The sequence below is a fragment of the Hyla sarda genome, chromosome 8, assembly GCF_029499605.1.
Source record: "Hyla sarda isolate aHylSar1 chromosome 8, aHylSar1.hap1, whole genome shotgun sequence".
Taxonomy (NCBI): Eukaryota; Metazoa; Chordata; class Amphibia; order Anura; family Hylidae; genus Hyla; species Hyla sarda.
The window spans coordinates 178877736-178903945 of NC_079196.1; the positions used below are offsets into that span (position 1 = coordinate 178877736).

Genomic DNA, 26210 nt, shown 5'->3' on the forward strand with positions numbered 1-26210 from the left:
GGCTAGGATATGGTCCTGAGATGAATGAGTCAGCCCACCATTAGGTGGAGATAGCTGATCATCAGACATGATGTAGTTAAAATATGTATGGATGTACAATATAAGTGTGCAGTCCCAGCTGTAAGGAGAGAACAGACAGAGGGACTAGCATTAACTGCAGTGAATAAATAACATATAAATATACAAGAGTATACAATAAGAGAGAGTAGAGAAAAATGTTCGCAATAATGTTCGCAATAATGCGCAGCGAAAAAATCCCACTCAGTTGCGAACTGGGTAAGGCGATATTAATGCGCCAGCGCCGAACGATGAACGGAGGGGCCGCGGGGAATCCCTGAGTCGGCGACCGACGAAACGGCCGGGCCGCGCAACCAAGGGACTCGCCGGGGCACCACACAGAAGGCCCCGCACGTAGGCGAGGTAACAGGCCAAAACGCTCGCGAAGCGAACGTGCGGACACGCCCCCCTGCAGCGCGCGAAGCGCTCAGGAGATCTCAGACTGAAAGCCGGAGAAGAAGGGGGGGCGGAGTCAGGAAAAATGGCGGAGCGCCAAAGGGGAGAAAAAATAAGTGAAACAGAACAACGGTACAGTTCCCTGGGTCTGAAATACCGACCCAGAGGACAGAAAAGGGGGGGAACGGAAATAGATATATAGATGTATATAGATAGAAAAACACGGGGAGAGGGGGGAGAGAGAGATAAAGATAGAGAGAGAGAGGGACCCTCGCTCCCTCAGAAGCTGGCCACAGAGGGCAGAAGTCCCCCAACCCTGGGAGTACAGGGTAAAGGGAGAAATTACAGTGTGGGTGACAGGAATGAGAATTATTAATGCACTTATCTGTTAGACACTGATGCTGCTAACGAGCAGAAAGAAAGAGGAGGAGGAGGGGCTGCAGCTTGGTTATATAGGGCAGTCTATGCTTGGATTGGTGGGATGGAGGAGGGAGTTGCTATGGTTACTAGGTGCTTGGACACCTGTGTTTTCTTTTTCTTTTTATGTTTAACACTGTCATTCTTTCTGCTAATGGGCAAAATAAAGAAGGATAATGCATTCTGATATGAGCCTCCTGTCTGCAATAAAATTCCTATCTAAAAAAATTAGCATATCATGAAAAGGTTCTCTAAACGAGCTATTAACCTAATCATCTGCATCAACTAATTAACTCTAAACACCTGCAAAAGATTCCTGAAGAGAATACAAGGAAGAAGTGGCACTCCAGGGATTATAATCCAAAGAAATAAATGTATTCACCCATCAGTGAGATGCAACATTTCGATCCCCAATCCTTGATGAAGATCCGGATTGCGGATCGAAACGTTGCATCTCACTGATGGGTGAATACATTTATTTCTTTGGATTCTAATCCCTGGAGTGCCACTTCTTCCTTGTATTCTCTTCAGTCATATGGGATCTTGAGTCGGACCCTTGGTGCCTGTGCACCCACTTCGGACTACAAGTCCTTCACTGTGCCTTACCTGATCTCTCTTTGTTCTTTGCAAAAGATTCCTGAGGCTTTTAAAAACTCCCAGCTTGGTTCATTATTCAAAACCGCAATCATGGGTAAGACTGCCGACCTGACTGCTGTCCAGAAGGCCATCATTGACACCTCAAGCAAGAGGGTAGGACACAGAAAGACATTTCTGAACAAATAGGCTGTTCCCATAGTGCTGTATCAAGGCACCTCAGTGGGAAGTCTGTGGGAAGGAAAAAAATGTGGCAGAAAACGCTCCACAACGAGAAGAGGTGACCGGACCCTGAGGAAGATTGTGGAGAAGGACCGATTCCAGACCTTGGGGGACCTGCGGAAGCAGTGGACTGAGTCTGGAGTAGAAACATCCAGAGCCCCCGTGCACAGGCGTGTGCAGGACATGGGCTACAGGGGCCGCATTCCCCAGGTCAAGCCACTTTTGAACCAGAAACATGTCAGCTGCCACTTTTGAACATGCCATGTCAGCTGCTGGTGTTGGTCCACTGTGTTTTATCAAGGGCAGGGTCCATGCAGCTAGCTATCAGGAGATTGTGGAGCACTTCACGTTTTTATCTGCTGAAAAGCTTTATGGAGATGAAGATTTCATTTTTCAGCACCACCTGACACCTGCTCACAGTGCCAAAACCACTGGTAAATGGTTTACTGACCATGGTATTACTGTGCTCAATTGGCCTGCCAACTCTCCTGACCTGAACCCCATAGAGAATCTGGGGGATATTGTGACGAGAAAGTTGAGAGACGCAAGACCCAACACTCTGGATGAGCTTAATGCCGCTATCGAAGCATCCTGGGCCTCCATAACACCTCAGCAGTGCCACAGGCTGAGCGCCTCCATGCCACGCCGCATTGAAGCAGTCATGTCTGCAAAAGGATTCCCGACCAAGTATTGAGTGCATAACTGAACATAATTAGTTGAAGGTTGACTTTTTTTGTATTAAAAACACTTTTCTTTTATTGGTCGGATGAAATATGCAAATTTTTTGAGATAGGAATTTTGGGTTTTCATGAGCTGTATGCCAAAATCATCAGTATTAAAACAATAAAAGACCTGAAATATTTCAGTTGGTGTAAAATGAATCTAAAATATATGAAAGTTTAATTTTTATCATTACATTATGGAAAATAATGAACTTTAGCACAATATGCAATTTTCTTTTAGAAGAACCTGTAGTTTTGAAACCTCTGGAGGTCCGCAGGTTGAAGACCACTGCGGCCTTCGTCATCATCCAGCCCCCCACCCCCCACCCCCTTTTGTTTTGTGCTCACCTCCCCTCGGCGGGAAGTTAGGGTGAGCTGGTCCGGGCCATCTATGCTGCAGGGACTGTCCGATGGGGATGGTTAGTCGTTGCGGGCTGTCCATTTTCACCAGGGGGCCTCCTCTCCACGCTTCGGCCCCGGAGAAGTGACGTTGCCTTGACGACGACACACAGGGACGTTCATGCGCAACGTCCCTGTGCGTAGAGCTGGGCGGTATGACCAAATGTGTATCATGGTATTTTTGTAACTTATGGCGGTTCCACGGTTTATCACGGTATTTCTTTCACCCCCCCCCCCCCCCAAATCATGTTACCCGCCAGCGCTGTTCTGCTCCCCCCCCCACCAAATCATGTTACCCGCCAGCACGGTTCTGCTCCCCCCACCAAATCATGTTACCCGCCAGCGCTGTTCTGCTTTCCCCCCCCCCCCCCCCCCACCAAATCATGTTACCCGCCAGCGCTCTTCTGCCCCCCCCCCCCCCCCCCCCCCCCACCAAATCATGTAGGTTAAACGCATTGTCATGTAAGAAGCCGTCCAGAGCTCCTTACATGACTGTGGGCTCAGCCTATCACTGGCCAGGGCGGGACATCGCTCCGGCCAGTGATAGGCTGACGGCTGTCCGACGTTCTCGTCCCCAGCGTAAGGCCGACGTAGGTAAGTTTAAAGTTTATTTTCTTTATCTTTTGCAGCCCGGGCATAGGGATACAGCGTACAGCAGTGGTCTCAAACATGTGGACCTCCAGCTGTTGCAAAACTACATCTCCCAGCATGACCGGACAGCCATTGGCTGTCCGGGCATGCTGGGAGTTGTAGTTTTGCAACATCTGGAGGTCCGCAGGTTGGAGACCACTGGCGTACAGTATAGAGTTCCAGCGCCCTCAACAAAGAGGAGGAGGGCAGTGCTTGCGGGTGACACATATGAGTAGTACCCCGCTGGGCTGATAATTAATTGGGGGGGGGGGAGCAGAACAGCGCTGGCGGGTAACATGATTTGGTGGGGGGGGGGCAGAACAGAGCTGGCGGGTCACATATGATTAGTTCCCCGATGTGGGGACAGCGATGTGGGGGCTGATAATTCATTCCCAAGGGGGAGGGGCCCAACCGATATTGCGGTATGGGAAAAATTTATATCGTGCAGCCCAAAAATTTCGGTATTCGGTATCAACCGGTAAACCGCCCAGCCCTACCTGTGCGTCGTCGTCAAGGCAACGTCACACACCGGGCCCGAAGCGCGGAGCATAGATGGCCCGGACCAGCTCACCCTAACTTCCCGCCGAGGGGAGGTGAGCACAAAACAAAAGGGGGGGGGCCTAAATGATGACGAAGGCCGTAGTGGTCTTCAACCTGCGGACCTCCAGAGGTTTCAAAACTACAACACCAAGCAGGGCTTGCTGGGAGTTGTAGTTTTGCAACCTCTGGAGGTCCGCAGGTTGAAGACCACTGATGAAGGGATTGACAGGCGGAGAGTTCACTCGAGTATAAGCCGAGGGTTGCGTTTTCAGCTTGAAAAATCGTGCTGAAAAACTTGGCTTATACTCGAGTATATACGGTATATATTTTCTGTTTTGGAGCATGTTATGGAAAAATGAATGAAAACATTACAAAGCACCATTGGTCCCACAAAAAAATCAAACCCTTATATGGGTGTGTAGATGAAAAAATAAGCCATGGCTATTAAAGGGCGAGAAGGAAAAAATGAAAGGGCAACAAGGAAAATTGGCCCAGTCCTTAAAGGAATACTCCGCTGGAAACCATTTTTTTTTTTATTTTTTAAATCAACTGATGCCAGAAAGTTAAACAGATTTGTAAATTACTTCTATTTAAAAATCTTAATCCTTCCAGTACTTATCAACTGCTGTATGCTCCACAGGAATTTGAATTTCCTTTCTGACTGACCTGTCCATGTCAGGAACTGTCCAGAGCAGGAGCAAATCCCCATAGCAAATCTCTCCTGCTCTAGACAGTTCCTGACACGGACAGAGGTGTCAGCAGAGAGACTGGTCAGACAGAAAGGAAATTCAAAAGGAAAAGAACTTCCTGCAGAGCATACAGCAGCTGATAGGTACTGGAAGGATTAAGATTTTTAAATAGAACTAATTTACAAATCTGTTTAACTGTCTGGCATCAGTGGATTTAAAAAATATATATATTCCAGCGAAGTAACCCTTTTAAGGGGTTTACAGCAATTGCCCCACTCTTCCCTACAAGCCCAACATTGGATGCATAGAGGAAAGTGGGATGATTTTATATTTTTGTAACCTTTCCCAACATCTATTGCTATTGCTTGTTGTATAGGTCGCTCCTTTTTTTTCTGTCTTTTATATTCTACACAATTGTTTTGGAACTGAATATACATTATTTTTTAGGGTGGGATAATGTTTAGTACAAAGGTCGTTTTCTGTTAGAAGCCGGTAAGGAAAACAATGTAATATTTTTCCCAACGTATCATTTTACTGTCACCGCTGTAACTGGAGCAATGGCTTTCTGTGTTTTCCCATTCACGGAAATAGTTTTGTGTTTCACATCATTGTTGAACATAGTTCACACCCGCACTTGTTTTCCGCCAGTTTAGAAAAAAAATTCTAATTGTTGTTTTACGTTTTTTAGTTCATTGACTGGGGTCTGTGTCATATGGAGGAACTGAGACCCTTTTTCTACAGGACTTTCATGCTACCTGTGGTTCCTCAGCATAGAGTTTAGGATTCAATGAATACCGTAATTTCAGAATTGACACTTGGTAAACAATTACCCCATTATGCAGTATATCCACTCTTATATCTGACTCCTTTTGGAAAACTGAAAGCCACATGGTACACGCAATATCTATATAACCAAGCATGCTGAGGTTGTAAGCATTATGTGGATCAGGCTTCTGGAAAAGTTTTTGACCAAAATAATATTTTATTATCCTTCTTTCTCATGTCTGGTTACTGTATACATTGGCCTTTGCGATATTTTGAGAATATATATGTTCGTGAAATTTGCATATTCGCTACGTTTTCCATGCGAAAATGGTAATGAAATTTGTATAGTGCGCATGCGTGATTATATCTTTCAACTAACTAACAATATACCCTACACTAGAACCTATCTGCTAAACTAACCTACCCTATCTAAAGCTAAAAGAAGGGAGGGATCAGTGTCCTCTGGAAGTGGCGATATTCGCAAATATTTGCGTATTCGTATATACGAAATTTTCGTGCTCCACACCGACTCACACAGTAAATAATATCGGAGCCTTCTTTGGACCACAAGCTGTAAGCAAAGAGGGATGATCGCTTTTTTTTTTTTTTTACACAGTTAACATCATTGTTGTGATGTGTACTGTGAAGAACGAAATGAATATTCGTCATTACGAATATATAGCGCCGTATTCTAAATATTTGCGGAGTGCCGATATTCGTGGTAAAAATTTGCACTTCGAATATTCGCACTCAATACTAACTGCAAGTGCACCTTTGGCCTAAAAATGGCACGGGGGCGGATGAACGTAGTTTGGGTGCACAGATAACTTCAGTTATAGGAGTACTCTAGTGCAGAGTATTCCTGCTCCGTCCTGCCCGGGCTGTAAAATAGATGAAAATGAACCATCACTCGCCTCCCTGGGTTCCCGCGGAGCGCCACTACAGCTTATCGGTCTTCCGGTCCATCTGCTTCATACTTCCGGTTGTAACGAAGCGTCACATGACGCTCAGCCTATCGCCGGCCGAGGCAGAACATAGCGGTGGCCGGCGATAGGCTGAGCGCCATGTGACGCTTCGTTACACCCGGAAGTATGAAGGAGACGGACCGGAGGACCGATAAGCTGTAGTGGCGCTCCGCGTGAACCCAGGAAGGTGAGTGATGGTTCATTTTCATTTATTTTGCAGCCCGGGCAGGACGGAGCAGGAATACTCTGCACTAGTGTACTCCTTTAATATATCCAGGTAGTTTTTGTGTTTTTGGTAGATACTGTATATAAAGTACGGTAGTAGTTCCGATCACAATTGGAGAAAACAGATGATCATTTGAGCAGTATACTCAGCAGTCCTCTGCCACTCGCATACTAATGCCATCCCGGGCCCCTGTCAGTCTGTTTAGTTGGCCACAGTGATGATGTGGCATGTCGTCATGCCGACATACAGCAGTCACGTGTCCATGCGTCTTACCTGGAGTGTTGCTATGTAAGTGCCAGAGGATTTAAACGGTGACTTGGTATAGTAAATTTATGCGGCGAAATAGGTTGTTCCTCAGCTCACCTCTTTACCAGATGACCTGTCGCACGGTACTGTGTGAACCAACACCAAGATAATGTAGAAAAAGTAGAAATCCAGTGCAGGATAACGGTGCAAATAAAAGCTGATTTTTATTCAAGCCACAGGACAGCAGTAAACAGTAAACCCTATTTACTGCTGTCCTGTGGCTTGAATAAAAATCAGCTTTTATTTGCACCGTTATCCTGCGCTGGACTTCTACTTTTTCTACAGTAAATTCATGCAGTTTTAGCACTGCCGCATATCCATTTTGATAATGTAACTGGATCTTTTGCTGTAAAGAATGACACATAATTGACCTCCGCACTCACCGATACTTCTGTTACTGTCCCAAGGCGATTCTAACAAGCTGGGGCGCATTTCCATTCACGTTACTACTTTCACACAGCAAAAGAAACATCAACAAAGGATGTGTGTTACTGAGATCACAGGCTACAGGAGGAGCTCTGTTAAAATATAGATGGGAATTAGAGGGGATGTTTTGTTAAAGGGGTACTCCGCTGCCCCAGCATTTGGAACGTTGTGTTCTGAACGCTGGGTGCGGGCGGCAAGGTGTCATGATGTCATGCCACGCCCCCTCAATGCAAGTCTGTGGGAGGGGGCTTGGGGCTAGCCACGCCCCCTCCCATAGACTTGAATTGAGGGTGTGTGGCCTGACATCACGACCCCTTGCCCACCACACCCAGCATTCTAAATGAACGCTGGATGCTGCACAGAGATCGCGGGGGTCCCAGCTGCAGGACCCCCGCGATCAGACATCTTATTCTCTATCCTTTGGATAGGGGATAAGATGTCTAGGGGCGGAGTACCCCTTTAAATAACCTGCTTTACCAACCCCAGTGCTCCATGGTCCCCCTTAGTCTTCCTTTACCCTCCAGCGGTGATGCTCTTGGACAACTACTAGTATTATAGCTGTCCACAAGACATAACATTTTTGAATTGTTACTACTGGTGAATCACACCATTGTGTAAAGGCTTTAGAAGAAGATGAGACCAGTTTAGTGGTTTCACTTGACATACTGTAAACCACCTAACCATTTATTGTTTTATATATTGTGTGAGTATGCTGACAGTCTGCTTTGACATAACAATAAAGTAACCCTCTTTCTATTTCAGATGTTTTCCTCCCTGAGGGCAGCACGGTTCTCCCCAATCAGTTCTTACATGAGTTACCGAGTTACCAGTCCCTGCTGCGAAGGAATCCATCAAATTATGGAACCATGGAGTCGAGGAGGGGCAGCCGACGTAAACAGACACTGTCCCGGGGGCTCAGTCAGCTGGACACTGTGGATACCGATCTCAGTACTCCTCCTCGAGAGTTTGCCCTCAGCATGCAGGAAAAAAGAAAATTAAGGTTATTATGGCCTATACTTTTGGGTAGAATCATAGGCTTCTGTTCCTGTTGTGGGCGAACGCCAAATTTTACATCCCGAAAAATTATGGCGGAAGCTTCTCATGTAATATTCCATTATTACTAGTGCCCAGACAAGCGATAACTGTATAAGTAAAACATTTCTAGGGCTTAAATGTGAACTCAGGTGCAGTGACCATGAAGAAAAAATAAATAAATATATATATTTATTTTATAACATTTTCCAATAATAATTATTTCTTTTTCAATAATTGATTAAATAACACCTATTCCCAAAAAACTCAAGAAAACAAACAAAAGCCAAAAAACTACAACCATTTCTGTGATTTCTACACTAGCAAAAAACTGGTGTGAATTTTTTTTATGTAAAATGGACTCTTACCCCTTTTGAAAATATGATGTAAAACATGAAATTTACTTAGCCGGGCCCACTTTTGCAAAACTGGTGTGACTAGTGTAAGGCCCCTTTCACAGTGCCCGGCAATAACGGCCATCAACATTTTATTTTTTTTGCAGTTTGACGGCCGTCGTTTTGACCGATCTTAGCGGGTCCCGATGGACCCTATTATAGTTGACGTGGTCCATCGGGCGCCGTTATTTTCAGAGAGAATAACAGGAGAAAAAGACGGCACAACCACTATGTTTTTTATCCCGCTATTCTTGATCCTAAAATAACGACCTTCGCACTGCTGGAGACAACCGGCAGTGTGAATGTAGCCTAAACCTTCGATAATTCTCATGTAAAACACTTTGAATATCTGATGTAAACATGACATTTTTGATGTGAAGAAATTTGAATATGACCCCCATAGTATTTTTTGTTCAATACTTTTAGGCTAAACCAGGAATAGAACCGGCAAGCCAGTAGTGGAACCGGGAAACTGTAATGGAAAAACTTTATATGATCTCAGTCTAAAGCCAATTTCACATGGGCATATTACAGATTTGTTTTAGCATCCATGTAACAACCACAAGCCCCAGTCATCAAATTCTAGGTCAGACAGGGGCTTGTACCTGTTATCCAGATGCATCTGTGATATGACTGTGTGAAACCCACTTTTGGTAGTCTTACACATTTAATAGTTGTTGTCAGCTATTTGTTCCCTTTCTGTCGTGCTCACACACTTATGTACCTACCTGACACGAGTTGCATTGATGTAGCTTTATTCACAGGGATGTATTTTGGCTCCACTTGAATGCTATATAGATCCAAAAACAGGGCAGTGACAAAAGTGACAGGATCTGATCCTGTGAATAAAGCCTTCCTGCTAGATGGGTTGTTACCATAATGTGAATTACTAAGCAAAGACTTACACAGCAAATAGGCCCTATGTTATATGGTGTGGATATGGATTTTTCTCATCAGAACAGACGGTCTATTATTCAGAGTGCGCTTGGTTTCTATTGTTTCTAACTTTATTGTAAGCAGAGCTGTGTGTCTGACAGTGTCCCTTTGTGTGGTGGATGAGTGCAGTAAAGTCATGTCTGCAGCCTTGTGTGCATTTTATTCCTTTTCCTGCCTACTGTTATTGAAAATGTATTTCATGGGATTATGGGACTATAATTCAGTGGTTATATTCTCAGGAGGGACTATGGAAATGTAGATGTACTTTCCCAAGAATTGTCTGCTCTTGTATCACCGTATACCTAGGCATTTTAGAGCTTGGGAAAGCTGAGTGAGAAGAGTTGTAGTGAGGGAACAAATAGATATTTGTGCACTTCATGGACTTTCCTACCTTTAATATATATCATATCACTAGGACTGACAGGACCTCTGCTGATCCTCAGAATGAAGGTGCCTCAGAAGTGTACCCATAATGCTCATCTACTCTCACTACTAAGCACACAGAACATACTGGGAACCATTTGGTTGCTGATAGTGTGGACCAGTGCCTCTCTACACTTGATTTGAAGAACGGGTGGGAGGTTAAGGTTACAAGTACACTTTAGGCTCTGTGGTCCTTCACAGATTTTCCTTGCCCATCGTTGTTCCTATCCACTTGCTGCTTTAAGATCTACAATACAGCCCCGTTTACTTAGATTTTTTGGGTGCATGTGGACAGGGGCATCTCTGTGCAGGGTCAAATCCTCAGTCTATTTTATCAGGAGTCTGACCTCACCTGACCATAAAGGTATGGCATTCTAGCTTTATGCTGTAACTAGGGCTGAGCAACTAATTCAATTAATCTTTAATTCAGTGCAGTATGATAACATTTGAGATTTTTTTTTTTATATTCAAATTATTTCCATATTATAGCATTACTTGGCATATTTGCTTGTCAGAAAAGCTGGGTGACAGCACCAGTGAGTGTAGTAGGTTTTCTTTCCAAGAATCCTGAATGGTAAGGCCGGGTTCACACTACAGAATTTCCAACCGGAATTCCGCTTTGCATTCCAGTAAAAAATTTCGCTGTCTGAAGGTAAAATGCGAGTGAATGGGTTTTCCGTTTACCCATTCACACTGCAAATTTTCTGGGTGGAATTTTCATCCGAAAACTCTGATTTCAAAATGTAATCAGAACGTTGAACCTGCTCAATGCTCTGGTGGAATCTGTGCCTCTGAGTGTGTTTAATCCTGTTCTGGAGGATTCTGCGCCTGCAAGTGTCTTCAATCCTGTGCGCGTAAAAGGAGTTTAGTGAAATATAACTTCTCCCCTGTCTAAAGGATAGGGGATAAGTTATAGATTGCGGGGAGTCCAACCGCTGGCACCCCCGCAATGTCCTAACGGGGCCTCGGCAGTCTGCTGGAAGGGGGCATGCTGACCCCCGCACGGAGCAGTGGCAGACACTCCCCCTCCAAGTATCCCAAAAGATACAGGGAGGGGGGTGTCGGCCATGGCTTCCTGCAGGGGTCAGAATGGGCGCTTCCAGCAGACTGCCGGGGCCTCATTAGGTGATCGCGGAGGTCCCAACGGTCGGACTCCCCGAAATCTATAACTTATCCCCTATCCTTTGCATTGGGGGAGAAGTTATATTTCACTACACTACTCATTCAAAATTTTTGAGGGTTTTATGTTCAGTTAATCGTGATTTTGGTCACAATTGCATGGCTATGGCTGCACCAACACCAGCCGGTAATGCCATTTTTAATGTAGCACAGATTAACATTTAATATGTCATGAGAAAATATTCTGTATTTTCTTTGAATAATACAACATGTTTTACTGTATAAAAATTTGTGTGTGATTTGATATATATGTGTTTGTATAATATATTATTTTTTTATTTATTTTGGTAGGGATGAACAGATGAAGTATTCCCAGAACACGACAGGCTGGACTCTGTGGAAAGACAACACTAGAAATTTTAGCCGGAAATTCCGATATGATACTTTTGCCTTCCTAAAACATTTGTGGCTCTGGAGGTCCAATATTCATGATATTGAGGGTACGTATTTGTCAAAGAGTTCCTGATGGCTGATATAAGTGTACCTTGGACTATTCCCTCTGGTAACAAGACACCGGTTGTTTCTGAAGAATGCATTCTGCAAGTTGATATTCCCAGCCTGCACTCAGTGTCAGTTATGTCGGTATGAGCACTCACACACAGCTGTAAATCAGAGTGGGGGAAGCTGGTGAGAGAGTGTATAAATTGGTGTTATCGTAACAGTGTGTCTCCAGCTGTTACAAAACTACAACTCCCAGCATGGCCAGACAGCCTTTGGCATTTAAACATTAAATGCCGCTATTCACTAGTGTCTAGTGGTAACATCGCGGGGGGTGGGGATATAGGTTTCTAGGGAAGCCCGAGACCTTACCGTTTCCTCTGCATCTTCCCTGGCTCTGTTATTGCTTAGCGCTCCCTTTGGCAGCCCCTAGCAATCGAGCACAGATTTCATAGATCAATGTAATGCAATAGCATTACATTGATCTATGTAAGCCATCTGATGACCCCTGGGGGGCCAAAAAATGTGTATAATAAAGTAAAAAAATAAAAAAAATGTGTAAATATAAAAAAAAAAATCTCCTCTCTCTCGGCGCAGGTCTCACATTCCGTGGTGACTGCCTTGGAGAGGTCCTCCTTAGACCAGCCCTCCAGGGAGACCCGCTCTCCTTCTTACTATGCCAAACACTCTCACAAGCGTCATAGGGTTGTTTCCTCAGACTCATCCCCTGAGTCTTCGAGCAGACGGCAGGTTCTCCCCTCACAGGTGTCGTTCCAGCTTCCCGCACATGTCTCTCTTCCAGAGGACGCTCCTCTGGTCACCATACAAGGTCAGAGTCGCCTTCTTCCAAGGCTGCCTCCACTCGTTCCGACTCTCCTGGAGAACTTGTAGATGAGGCTTCTGATTCTGCCTCTGACTCATGGGTGGACACATTGGTTTCGGCCATAAGGGACACCTTGCATCTAGAGGACCCAGGAACTTCGGACGTAGCTCATGAAGTTTCCTTTCACCGTGCCCGACTGGCACCCAAGGTTTTCAGCTCTCATCCTGAATGTGAAGCCTTACTGGAATCTGCCTGGAGGAACCCTGACAAGAAGTTTCAGGAAGCAAAGAAGGTTCAAGCGCAGTATCCCTTCACCAAGGACCTCATTGCTCGGTGGGCCTCCCCTCCAATTGTGGATCCACCGGTCTCCCGCCTGTCAAAGGCAACTACTCTGCCGTTAGCTGATGCAGCCTCCTTCAAGGATCCGGAGGACAAGAAAGTGGAGACCTTGGCAAAGTTTGCCTTTGAAGCAGCCGGTTCTTCACTTCTTCCTGCATTTGCTTCTGCCTGGGTATCTAATGCTCTTCACAACTCTGCCAGGGTATCCTTTCTTGGTCTCCCGCAGAGGACTTGGCTGATTTAGCTCTCCAACTTTCCAAAGCTGGAGACTTTCTGTGTTCTGCTTCCATGCAGTCGGCCTGCTGTGCTGCCATTGCAACAGGCAAACTGGTGGCCCTCCGTCGATTCATGTGGCTCAAAGCCTGGGATGCGGACGCTGCTTCCAAGAAGTCTCTGACTGAACTTCCCTTTAATGGTTCTCGGCTCTTTGGTAAGCACCTAGATGAAATTATCTCAGAGGCGACCGGGGGTAAAAGTTCCTTACTACCTCAGAATAAGGCTCGCAGTACTGCTTCCTGTCGCAAGTCAACCTCCTTTCGGTCCTTTCGGACCTTTGGTGCCAATAATGGGGCCAGGCAGGCGCCTTCGCGGGACAAGAAGGCTCCCTTCTTCCAAACCTGTCCCTCCTGGAAATCAGACAACCATTCCGGATGTTTTGCGGCCAAAGCGGGCACCGACAAACCTGCTTCTGTTTGAAGGGACGCCCCCACTCGCAGATTTTTATCGGGTAGGAGGTCATCTGTTACTCTTCCGGGATGTCTGGGCGGCACATGATCCTGGGTCAGGGACATGATATCCAGTGGTTACCGGATCGAGTTTGCCTCCCTTCCAAGGGATCGCTTTTTTCTGTCCCGCTCTCTAGCGTAGGTTTTTCGAGGAGCACTACAGTCCCTTCTCATCCAGGGAGTAATTGTCCCGGTTCCTCCCAGGGAGCGTCTTCATGGTTTTTCTCCAACCTCTTCGTGGTACCCAAGAAAGGGGGTATCGTACGCCCAATCTTGGATCTGAAGCGCCTCAACCAGCATCTTCTCCTTTGCCATTTCCACATTGGAGTCTCTCCGATTGGTCATAGTGACCATGGATTCGGTGGACATCAAGGATGCCTACCTCCACGTTCCGATTTTCCCAGGACACCAGCGGGACCTCCGCTTTTCTGTTCCGGAAGGCCAATTTCAGTTTGTGGCTCTCCCCTTCGGCCTAGCCACTGCTCTGAGGGTCTTCACCAAGGTCCTGGCGCCGGTGATCGGCCTTCTACGGACCAGAGGTGTCTCAGTGATTCCTTACTTGGACGACCTCCTGATCAAGAAGTTGTATTGTGAAACGCGTTGCATCATGGGTGATTAAACGTCAGTTCCCTGTTACTACCATGTCAGCGCCTTGTTATCCCGTAGTTCACCGGAGGATTCATTCAACAGACCTCCTGATCAAGGCACCGACCAGAGCCCAGAATCTAGAGAGTTTCTCTCTCACCCTTCAGGCCTTGTCTCACTTCAGCTGGATGGTCATTCAGGACAAGTCCAACCTCTCTCCCACCCAGTCCCTGATATTTTTGGGACTCCAGTTCGACACGACTTCTGCCGACGCGGATTCGGCTTCCGCTGGACAAGCGTCTGACTGTCTTGTCGGGGGTTCGGACACTTCCATACCCCGACCAGGTTTCCATTCGCTTTTGCGAATGCTAGCCTTTCAGGTTGGGGGGGGGGGTGTTTTCCGGGACCGGACAGTCCAGGGCCTTTGGTCCCCCCGAGATACCCTTCTCCCAATCAACGTATTGGAGCTGCGGGCAATCTATCTATTGGGAGATCCTTCTTTAGAGCCGGTCGGTTCGTGTCCAGTTGGACAACTCCACTGCTGTGGTGTACATCAATCGCGGTGATTGCCGAAGTATCCAAAATTCTGCTCTGGGCGGAACTCTGTGTTCCAGCCATCTCTGCGATTCACATCCCGGGAGTAAACAACTGGGAAGCAGACTTTCTCAGCCGGTCCTAAGCCGACCCCAGCGAGTGGTCCCTTCATCCGGAGGTATTTGTGGAAATCTGCACTGTCTGGGGCACTCCAGACGTGGACCTCTTTGCGTCCTGCCACAACCTGAAGGTTCCCGGACCCTCGGGCTCTAGCCGTGGATGCTCTGGTGATTCCTTGGTCGGGCTTCGCCCTACCCTATCTTTTCCCTCCTCTTCCTATCCTTCCCATGGTCCTGAGGAAGCTCAAAGCAGAAGACGTTCCCGCCATTCTCGTGGCTCCGGACTGGCCCCCGAGGGCGTGGTACACCGACGTGATCCGGCTTCTATACGATGTGCCACTGCACCTTCCGCTTTGTCCAGACCTTCTCTCTCTTTACTGTCGCTGCATTTGACGGCGTGGCGGTTGAGACCGCGGTTCTAAGGGCCCGAGGTTTCTCTCCGCAGGTGATTCGCACCATGCTCAGGGCGCGCAATCCGTCCTCAGCAATGATTTACCACGTTACCTGGCATTCTTATTTTGATTGGTGTGAATCTCGGTCTTTTTCTCCAGTTGTGTTCTCCCTCCCCCGACTCCTTTCCTTTTTGCAGTCAGGGCTGGAACAACAATTGGCTCTCAGCTCCCTTAAGGTTAAGGTTTCAGCCCTTTCCATTCTCTTCCAATGCTCTCTAGAGTCCGATTCTCATGTTGGGACTTTTCTTCAGGGAGTGGCCCACGCGGCCCCTCCTTACAGGTCCCTTACACTTCCTTGTTATCTGAACATGGTCCTTGGTGCCCTGCAGGGCGCTCCCTTTGAACCCCTCAGGGAGGTTTCCCTTCGTCTCCTTTCCTGGAAGGTGGTGTTCCTTATTGCAATTACCTCTATTAGACGGGTTTCAGAGCTGATGGCTCTATCCTGCCGCTCTCACTTCCTGATCGTCCACCAGGACAAGGTTGTTTTTCGTCCGGTTCCATCTTTTTTTTTTTTTTTTACCTAAAGTGGTTTCCGCTTTCCACCTCAATGGGGACATCATCCTCCTGTCCTTTTGCCCCGCTCCATCTCATCTCAAGGAGCGTTTATTCCATAAACTGGATGTGGTGCGGGCTGTACGAACCTACCTCTCTATCACTTCTTCCTTTCGTCAGTGTGACTCCTTTTTTGTTCTTACGGACGGTCTCCGCAAGGGATAACCTGCTTCAAAGGACACCATTTCGCGGTGGATCAGGTCTGCCATTTTCGGAAGCTTACCATTGTAAAGGGAAGACCCCTCCCTTTAAGGTTTCAGATCATTCCACACGTTCTGTCAGAGCTTCCAGGGCTTCGGCCTCACAAGTCTGGTCGTCCTTTGCACACTTGTACAAAATTCTACCAGGTTCATACTTTTGCATCCGCTATGCTAGTCTGGGCCATAAGGTGTTGCAGGCGGCGGTGGTCCAGCCTGCCCCCTGACTGGTTTCTATGCCCACCCTAGGGGCGGCTTTGGTACGTCCCAAGGTCTGTGTCCCCCCAATAGAGCCAATAGAGAAAAGGAGATTTTTTGTTCTTACTGTAAAATCCTTTTCTCTGAGGATCCATTGGGGGACACAGCTCCCGCCCTTTCTTTTGGTGTTCCTGGTTTGGTTACCTGTCCGAGGTTGCGTTCAGTTATTTTTTTGTTCTGTGGTTACCTCAGACTGATCTTGGTTTTCTGCCTTTTGGTCCTCTCCTACTGCTCTGGGACTAAACTTATTACCTCATTCTCTGTAGGCGGGTATATCCTGCTGGGAGGAGCTGACTTTTTTGGTTTCCATAGTGTCAAGTCTCCTAGCAACAACAGAATATACCCAAGGTCTGTGTCCCCCAATGGATCCTCCGAGAAAAGGATTTTACGGTAAGAACAAAAAATCTCCTTTTTTCCCATTTTTTTTAACCTCTTCAGGACGCCGGGCGTATGCATACGCCCTGCATCCCGAGTCCTTAAGGACATGGGGCATATGCATACGCCCGTGAGAATTCCGATCCCCGCTGCTAGCCGGTTGGGGACTGGACTGGGATGCCTGCTGAAATCATTGCATGTCGGCGATCGCAGAAAATCGCATGTCAATTCAGACATGCGATTTTCTGCTATTCCGGGCTGATCAGGTCTCTGGTGACCCTATCGCCCGGAAAATAGGGATGATCATGCTGAGGGATAGGAGCTAGGTCGCAGTGCTGCAATCTCCTCCTATCCCCTGCCATTGGTCAGAACCCCCCGTTCTGCCCACCTCTGGATGTCGGGCAGAACGGGGGGAGAAGATGGAGGCCGGTACCTGAGAAGATGATGGCGTGGGGACCGCAGATCGTCGCTGGAGACAGGCGCAGGTAGGGAAACGACGGTGGGGGGGTTAAATGAAGGGGGCAGTAAGCGATATTTGGTGCTGCCCTTCCTAGCAGGTGCCAAACCGCAACTCCCAGCATGCCCAGAAGCCAAAGGCTGTCTGAGCATGCTGGGAGTTGTAGTTTTGCAACATCTGGAGGGTCACAGTTTGGAGACCACTGTTACAGTAAACGCAAAAAAATTCCAAATGCCCGAATTGCTGATTTTTGGTTACATTACATCCCAAAATTATTTTATAAAAAGTGATCAACTACACAAAAGTGGTACCGTTAAAAACTACAGCTCATGATGCAAAAAATCAAACCCTAACACAGCTCTGTAGTGGAAAAATAAAAAAGTTATAGGGGTGAGAACATGGTAATGAACAAAGTTTATTTTTTATTATTCAAGGTTTCATTTTTTATTTTTTTTATCCTAAAACAAAACAAAAATTATTCAAGTTTGGTATCATTGGAATCATACTGACCCATAGAAAGAATAAAGATGGCATGTCAGATTTACTGTATTTTGAGCTCCCCAAAAATTATTGCCGTACAAAATTGTGCAATTCCATATTTTTTTCAATTTTGCCCTACATATAATGTTTTTCTGGCTTTGTAATGCATTATATGGTAAAAAAAAAAAAAAAAAAATTGTAGAAAGGGGTTAGTACGTACCTGGCAGACAGTAATGGACATGCTTAGGAAGGATCTGCGCTTGTCTTGGGGCTAAATGGCTATGTTGCGAGATTACCATAACACTGTGGCTAGCTGTTTGTGAACTGCTGGTATTTCCTGTTTTGAATTTTCTTTTGCCTACAAATCCCATAATTCCATTTTCCTCCCTCCCACACATCAGCCACCCCACCCATTGAAACATAAGTGAGCTGCATCCATTCAAAAGACCTGTGGTTTTCAATCAGGGTGCCTACAGCTGCTGCATTAGTTGCAGATTGATCTCTCTCCCACCAAGCGATTCTTCCACCAATGGAATCAGACAGGCTCCCTGTCTTCAGCTGACTAGTGAGTCAGGTCTCAGCCGCATTGCAACCTGGGGAAAATCTGAGACAGCAGTCATTTTGTATGCTGTTAAAAATAAATATTGGGGTGAAAATCACATAAGAATTGTGAGAAAACTGTCACACAAAGGTACAGACACTATATTAGGAACTACACTAACTTTACAGCCCCTGTAGCATAGTCAAATAAAAAAAAATCCTGGAATACCCCTTTAAGGAGCTTGCCAGATACATAACTTTGAATTCAAATAGAGAAAAAAAACAGACATGGTCGCACATGTACAAAATGCACAATGATCAGTATGGTCGTCACACACCCTCCCATAGACTTGCACTGAGGGGGCGTGGCGTGACATCATCAGGAAGCGGGGCTATGACTTCACGAGCTCCCGGCGCTGGCTCCAGCGTTCGGAAGAGTTTGTTCCAAATGCTGAGCAGCGGAGTACCCCTTTAAGGGTAGTGTCATAATATGCAGCAAAATACAGCACGTGTGACCCTACACTAAAGGGGATATAGTTTCAGAGATTGTGATAAATGTGATGCGTCTTTAGGCTGTCTAGGCAAACCTCATGAGCCACTGTGATAAATTTGGCAAATTTTTAGACTGTCTTGTGATGCTATGGTTTGTTCACCCTATTTTCTCCTCTTACAATCATTTATGTTTTCATTTTAGGTAAATTTGGCACAGGTATCGGGTCTTACTTCTCGTTTCTGAGATTTGTAGTGCTACTGAATTTTGTCATTTTCCTGTTGATGTTCTGTTTTACAATCCTGCCACTTGTCATTTCTAAACTGGAGGTTTTCAACAGCACCCAGATATCCCTTGCTGGTAAGAAGCATGTTTTCTTTTCAGTGCATACACTGTATAGCAATAAATGGAGTCCCCCTGGAGAAGAATAATATGACTTCAATAGTGTGAGCACATTGTAAATAAGTATTATAATAACTGAGACCACAGGTCATTATATAGTTCATGCAATTAGGGCAAATTCCTACAGACCTGCTCAAAATAATCTTCTAAAGATTGAGTTAAAGAGGGCCTATGGCCAACCCACAAAAATTGGAATTTACTGTCAATATGTCAGATGGGCGTGAAGTTAATTTTAGTTATAGGAGTGAATATTAGGTGATGGGCAGGATTATGTAGTCAGGGGAGGGAGGGGGGTGTCTGTCTAATGTACACATCCCCTGATTGTATAATCCCTCCCAATATTGAAATTAAGTTCACACTCATCTGACTGATTCCATGAATTGTCAGTCACGTTATACACCCTCATATTTTGGGAACAGAAGGACATATTAAGAAACTGTAAAAAGCTGTGTGATCATGGTACCCTAAGCCATTTAATTTGGTCACTAGAATTATTTTCCTATTTTCAGAAACTGCATGTTCAAAATACTCACCACCTAAACAAGTACTGAAATATTTCTACAGTAATATTGTGGACCTGCTCTCTGGAACGGTATGTGCCATCTCTGAAGGACCTTCATTTACAATATGATGTTACAGGGGTGCTCTGCTGCTCAGCGTTTGGAACAAACTGTTCTGAACACTGGAGCCGGCGCCGGGAGCTTGTGATGTCATAGCCCCTCATGACATCACTCCCCACCCCCTCAATGCAAGTCTATGGGAGGGGGCGTGGCGGCTGTCACGTCCCCTGCCATAGACTTGCATTGAGGGGGCGGGGCAGGATATCATGTAGGGGCGGGGCCATGACGTCACGAGCTCCCAGCGCCAACTCAATCGTTCGGAATAGCTTGTTCCAAACGCTGAGCAGCAGAGTACCCCTTTAAAGTATTATGCTCAGTTAACCTGAAAGGTAAAATGAAAAGTACGTTTCTGAATCGTTGCTATGTTGTTGCATCAGGTCTTTATGTAGCACCAAAGGGCATATTAACAATTCACAGCACTCAGTTTTCCGCATAGCCCAATATACTTGAAATGGAAAGACAACACACATACTCAAGCTTCACTCCATTAAAACTTCAGGCCGTGTTTGTGTGGCTGGGGGAGCCGTGGTCCCCAGTTCTAGTGATCACTTGGGGTCTCAGCAGTTGACCCCTTACCAATCTAACTTTTACCACCTATCTAATAAACTGCTGATTAATCTTATGTCCAAAAAAACTTCTTTAATTGAGCCAGTCATTATGTTGGTTTTACATTATCGAGCCTAATAGGATTGATGGTTGATGATAGAAATTTAAAAAGCTTTAAAGTTTCATTTAAAAAAAAAAAAAAACTTTGGATAGGGGATAAGTTTTAGATCGTGGAGGGTCCGAGCGCTGGGGCCCCCCCACAATCTCCTATATAGAGCCCAGGCTATACTATACAGCGGCGCGTCACAATCCCCACCCGAATTGGGGGCCACCACGCCCCCTTTTATGGGAGAGCCGAAGATTGACGAACGGCTCTCCCATAGAGCTATATGAAGGGGAGAGCCGGGGCTCTAAATAAGAGATTGCAAGGGGCCCCAGCGCTCGGACCTCCCCCTATCTAAAACTTATCTCCTATCTTTCGGATAGGGAATAAGTATTTTTACATGATACTTGTCCTTTAATGTAAAATTGAAATATAAATATAAGTACCAAAAGTGTGTGAATAAGTCCTTATAGATGACAATTGCGGATCTGGTGTGTGTGTATGCACCCTTAAACATAACAATTTAATTCTCACAATGTTCTTTTATTTCAGGGATTCCTTGAAATTACATATCTGTTCTACGGATTTTACACTATAGACTCTGTCACAGTTTACGATTTTAGGTATAGTCTACCACTAGCCTACGTACTGGTCACGATTGTCTACCTATTGTTAAGCATTTTTTGGATTGTAAAAAGGTAATGTCATTAACTTTTTCTTTTGTGAGTTTTTTTTGTACATAAGTCCTTAAAATTACGTTTAGGCTGTGTTTACATACTGTAAAATAAATATAAAAATAGGTGTAAAATGCAGTCCTTTTAAATCTTATAATGTTATATAATAGTCTATAAAAAAGTGGTCGTCAGTGTACACATTGTGTAAAAAAAAAAAAAGTTGTAGTTCCAACATCAGAATTAAAGGGGTACTCCAGGGAAGACAACTTGCCCCCTATACACAGGTTAGGGAATAATTGTCTGATTTTGGGGTTTCTGCATCTTCTCCCCTTAGGGCTCTAGCCCCTACCTTCAGAGACAAGCTCATGTAATGGCCTGCTCAGCCAATCAATGGCTGAGACAGGGTTCTCAATCGCTCATGCCCACCCATAGAGATACATGGAAGGGGAGTGTTGGAAACCACTTCATGCAGTGGTTAACACGCTCCCTTCCAGAGGAGATTCGGAGTGCCATGACTTCACTCCACGCCCCTGGCCGCGGGAACCCAGCGTTCTAAACATACAGAGATCGCGGGGCATTAGGACCCCCGCAATCAGACATCCTCTATTCTTTGGATAGCTGATAAGATGTCTAGGGGTGGAGTACCTCTTTAACTTGCTTAGTTTAATTATAACAGATGATATTGAGAAACAGGTCCTTGCGGTCTTACTTTGTCTTGGCTAGTGGAGCCTGCAGTAGATAATGCACCTTGGATAAGAGATGCGCAGAGGAAAATTAAAATGACAACATTTGGATCTTGACTTTGTCATTGCATGTTCTTTTCAGGGCAGTAGCAGGCTTTAAACGTAGCCTTGTAAATGATGAAGATAGATTTCAGAGCTTCTGCAATAAAATATTTGCCGGCTGGGATTTCTGTATTAAAGACCAATACTATGCTCGTCTAAAGCACGGCAGTTTGCTGCATGAGTTGCAGGTGAGTTACCTGTAGTCATAGTCTCCTGTTTTCTCTGCCATGCTGGTATAGGTCAAACCTGTTTTTATCATTCCTTAAGCCACATAAAGGGCAAACTTCTTGACCTTTTAACGTCAACTACTGAAGACTGAAAAACATTAAACATTTTTTGTAAAATGTGAAAAAAGGGCAGGGGTGACTTCAATTTTTATTGGGGGATGGACCATCTGACTGGTTCTTTTGAGCTAATCTCTCACAAGGGGTTTGCCCACAAATCAAAAAAATAGTCACCCAATCATCACCAGCCTTTCTCTGGCCCTCAGAGATGCTTGGGCAACAAAAACACCAAGTTGGTTGTGTTCCACAATTTGTGTAACTCCTATTGACATTAACATCTTAAGGGCCAGTTCCATTTTGGCCTTAAAGGAGAACTCCAGAGTATAAAAATTGTCGCCCATACTGCCGGCAGTAAAAAAAATAAATAAACATGTACATACCTTCCTCCGGGGCCTCCGGTAACCGGCACCGGTCTCCGCCGCGATCCACTTCCTGGTTGCCGGAGAATCATGCTGCGCTCAGCCAATCACCAGCCGCAGCGAAGTCCGACTTGGCCGGCGATAGGCTGAGTGGCAGTGTGAGAACGCTTCAGGACACAAAATTCTTCACTACACCGGCACCTGCTGCCGGGGCTGAAAACGTCACACTGCTGCTCAGCCTATCGCCGGCCGAGTCGGGACTTCACTGCGGCTGGTGAATGGCTGAGCGCAGTAAGACTCTCCGACCACCGGCAACCAGGAAAAGGATCGTGGTGGAGACCTGAGCCAGTTACCGGAGGCCCCGGGGGAGCGGAGGAAGGTATGTACATCTTTATTTTTTTACTGCCGGCAGTATGGGTGACAATTTTTATACTCTGGAGTTCTCCTTTAAATGGCCACTATCACAAACATTATTTGTTCAATAAATCACTATAAAATAAGTGTATATTTTTAAATACATTCAATAATTTTTAAATTAATTTAACTTAGAAATTGCTTGTATAAAAGTGGCCACTAGGGGTCCTCACAAAAGAGGCCCACACTGATCTCTGGCTGTTGCTATAGGAAAACCTACGGTGGCAACATTCCTGCCCTGTTGGAATACAGGAAGTGAGGGCGGGCTTCAGAAGGCTCTGTGCGCGCTCCTGGTGTGAAGTGGAAATTTGCGCCTCGTGCAGACTTGCGTCCGCTGCTCTCTGAAAATTTCTGAGCTAGAGCAGGGGGAGAGAGGACGTACTAGCCTCCCTCATCTCCTCCCTCAGCTCTGCCTGTGTTCACTGAACGGAACAGGAGGATGACAAAGTGCACGGGCTGGGGATTTATAGACTGCAGGGCTGGGGAATAAATCTCGGACTGGGGATGATTTCTATGTGTGAAGGGGGGGGGGGGGGGACTACTGAATTACACATGCTGGGAGTTGTAGTCCCTGTTATGTGAGTGAGTGTATGCTAGTGTTTCCCAACCATGGAATGCTGGTGTATGCCCTGTAGAGGTGTGGTGAGCTACAATCTCCAGGAGAGTACTAAGACAATAGAGGTGTTGTGAACTACAACCCTCAGGAGACTACAGAGGCAGCTGCTGGTGTCATACCACAGATGTTGTGAACTACAACCCCCAGGAGACTACAGACACAGCTGCTGGCATTATACCACAGACTGAAGACTCCTGAATGACACATGCTGGGAGTTGTAGTCTCTTTTGTGCATGTATGCCAGTGTATCCCAACCAGGGCTGAGTTATATTAGTGTGCTATGTATAACTCAGGTTTCCTTGGGCTGCAAGAGGGAAGACGAACTGCACGGGCTGGTTTCTGCTTTTTCATGGGGTGTTCATTAGCCCCATAAAAAGGACATAGAAATTAGGGATCGACCGATATTGATTTTTTTTTTTTTTTTAGAGCCGATACCGATAACCTGTGAACTTTCAGGCCGATAGCCGATAACATTACCAATATTTTGTGCATTTTATTTCATCCCCCCCCCCCCTTTAAATCAATGAACTGCAGCGGCTTTTGCGGGGCCAGAGACCGCCGCCGCCCGCTTCTCTCACCCTGCTTGTCCTGAGTCCAGCCACCACCGCTGCCAGAGACCGCCGCCGCCACCCGCTTCTCTTCCCCCTGCCTGTCCTGAGTCCAACCACCGCCGCATTGCCTCCCCTATCCCCGGTTTTATAATTCCCTGTTCCCTGTCCTGGGGTCCTGAGTCCAACCACCGCCGCTGCCAAAGACCGCCGCCGCCTCTCGCTTCTCTCACCCTGCCTGTCCTGGAGTCCTGAGTCCAACCTCCGCCGCTGCCAGAGACCGCTGCCGCCGCCACCCGCATCTCTCCCCCTGCCTGTCCTGGGTTCCAACCACCGCCGCTGCCAGAGACTGCCACCCGCTTCTCTCCCCCTGCCTGTCCTGAGTCCAACCACCGCCGCTTTGCCTCCTCCATCCCCGGTTTTATAATTACCTGTTCCTGGGGTCCGCGCTACTTCTGGCTCCAGCGGCGTCCTGAGCTGTCACTGTGCGCCGGGCCACTGACAGTGACGTCGTGTTGAGGACTTCACTCGTCATTGCACAGCACACAGCAACAGCACGGGACGCCGCAGGACCCAGAAGTAGCGTGGACCCTTGGAACAGGTAATTATAAAACCGGGGATGGGGGAGGCAATGTGGCGATGGTTGGACTCAGGACAGGCAGGGAGAGAGAAGCGGGTGGCGGTGGCGGTCTCAGGCAGCGGCAGTGGTTGGACTCGGGACCCCAGGACAGGCAGGGGGAGAGAAGCGGACCGTGGCGGTCTCTGACCCCGCAAAAGCCGCTGCAGTTCATTGATTTAAAGTGCCCGCATTATCGGCAGGGTAATTGCTGATACCGATAACTTAGAAAATCGTGAATTTCGTCAGATAATATCGGCCAAACCGATAATCGGTCAATCCCTAATAGAAATGAATGGGGTTTGTAAAGGACATGAACATCACTGTATTTTCTATGTCTATGTCAGCGTTCATACAGGGAAGCAGTAATGCACAAGGTTAATACAGGGATCTAGAAATGCACGAGGTTTATACAGGGGAGCAGAAATGCACAGGGTCAATACAGGGAAGCAGAAATGCGCGGGGCTCATACAGGAAAGCAGAAATACAATGGGTCAATACAAGGGAGCAGAAATGCAATGGGTCAATACAAGGGAGCAGAAATGCACATGGTTCATACAGGGAAGCAGAGATGCACGGGGTTCATACAGGGAAGCAGAAATGCGTGGGACTCATACAGGAAAGCAGAAATGCACGGGGTTCATACAGGAAAGCAGAAATGCAATGGGTCAATACAGGGAAGCAGAGATGCACAGGGTTCATACAGGGAAGCAGAAATGCTTGGGATTCATACAGGGAAGCAGAAATGCTTGGGATTCATACAGGGAAGCAGAAATGCTCAGGGTTCATACAGGGAAGCAGAAATGCTCAGGGTTCATACAGGGAAGCAGAAATGCTCGGGGTTCATACAGGGAAGCAGAAATGCACAGGGTTCATACAGGGAAGCAGAAATGCACGGGGTTCATAGTACACAACTGGCTGTGATTTGTAGTCCCAGTATGCAATATGTAAGAGGAGCAGAGGACTATATATTATCCTTTTTCTCCTCTTTCATATTGCATAAGATATTGTGTGTAGGAGACCAAATCCCAGCCAGTCGTGCAATATGTAAGAGGATCAGAGGATGAGCAGATCCAGAGAGGAAAGGGTTACAGAGCAGCCTGCAGTGATTGGCTGACTGCCGGGCTTGCTCCCAGACTCAGTGACACACAGTGAGGGAGGAAGTTTAGTCCTGTAGAGTGAGGGCAGAAGAGGGACCGCCCCCTGCCTGTGAGAAGATGAGAATCCACACTGCAACTGATGTTAGCTGTTTTTATTAGAAGTATAGGGGCTAAACACTTAAAACTTAAATGTACATGATAAGGGTGAGGTGCTGAGTAACACATAACAGCTTTTTTTATTATATGGGGGAGATAAAAGGTACACTTTAAGGACCAGGCCAATTTTTTTTTTGCATTTTCGTTTTTTCCTCCTCGTCTTCTAACAATCGTAACTCAAATCTTTTATATTTCCATATCTATAAAACAAATCTTTTATATTTCCATCATCAGATCCATATGAGGGCTTGCTTTTTGCGTCACCAATTTTACTTTGTAATGACATCACTTACCTTACCATAAA

At 46.3% G+C, this 26210-nt stretch overlaps 1 protein-coding gene across 1 annotated transcript in view; it reads left to right on the top strand.

Moving 5' to 3' along the window:
- TMC7 (transmembrane channel like 7) overlaps positions 1-26210 on the top strand; it is a 67285-nt gene that overhangs the window by 14902 nt on the left and 26173 nt on the right. The window contains exons 2-7 of the mRNA XM_056536138.1: positions 8117-8354; positions 11611-11759; positions 18888-19043; positions 19595-19677; positions 20907-21052; positions 21854-22001. Of these exons, the coding sequence (XP_056392113.1) occupies positions 8117-8354; positions 11611-11759; positions 18888-19043; positions 19595-19677; positions 20907-21052; positions 21854-22001 (920 nt within the window). The remainder of the gene's footprint in view (positions 1-8116; positions 8355-11610; positions 11760-18887; positions 19044-19594; positions 19678-20906; positions 21053-21853; positions 22002-26210) is intronic.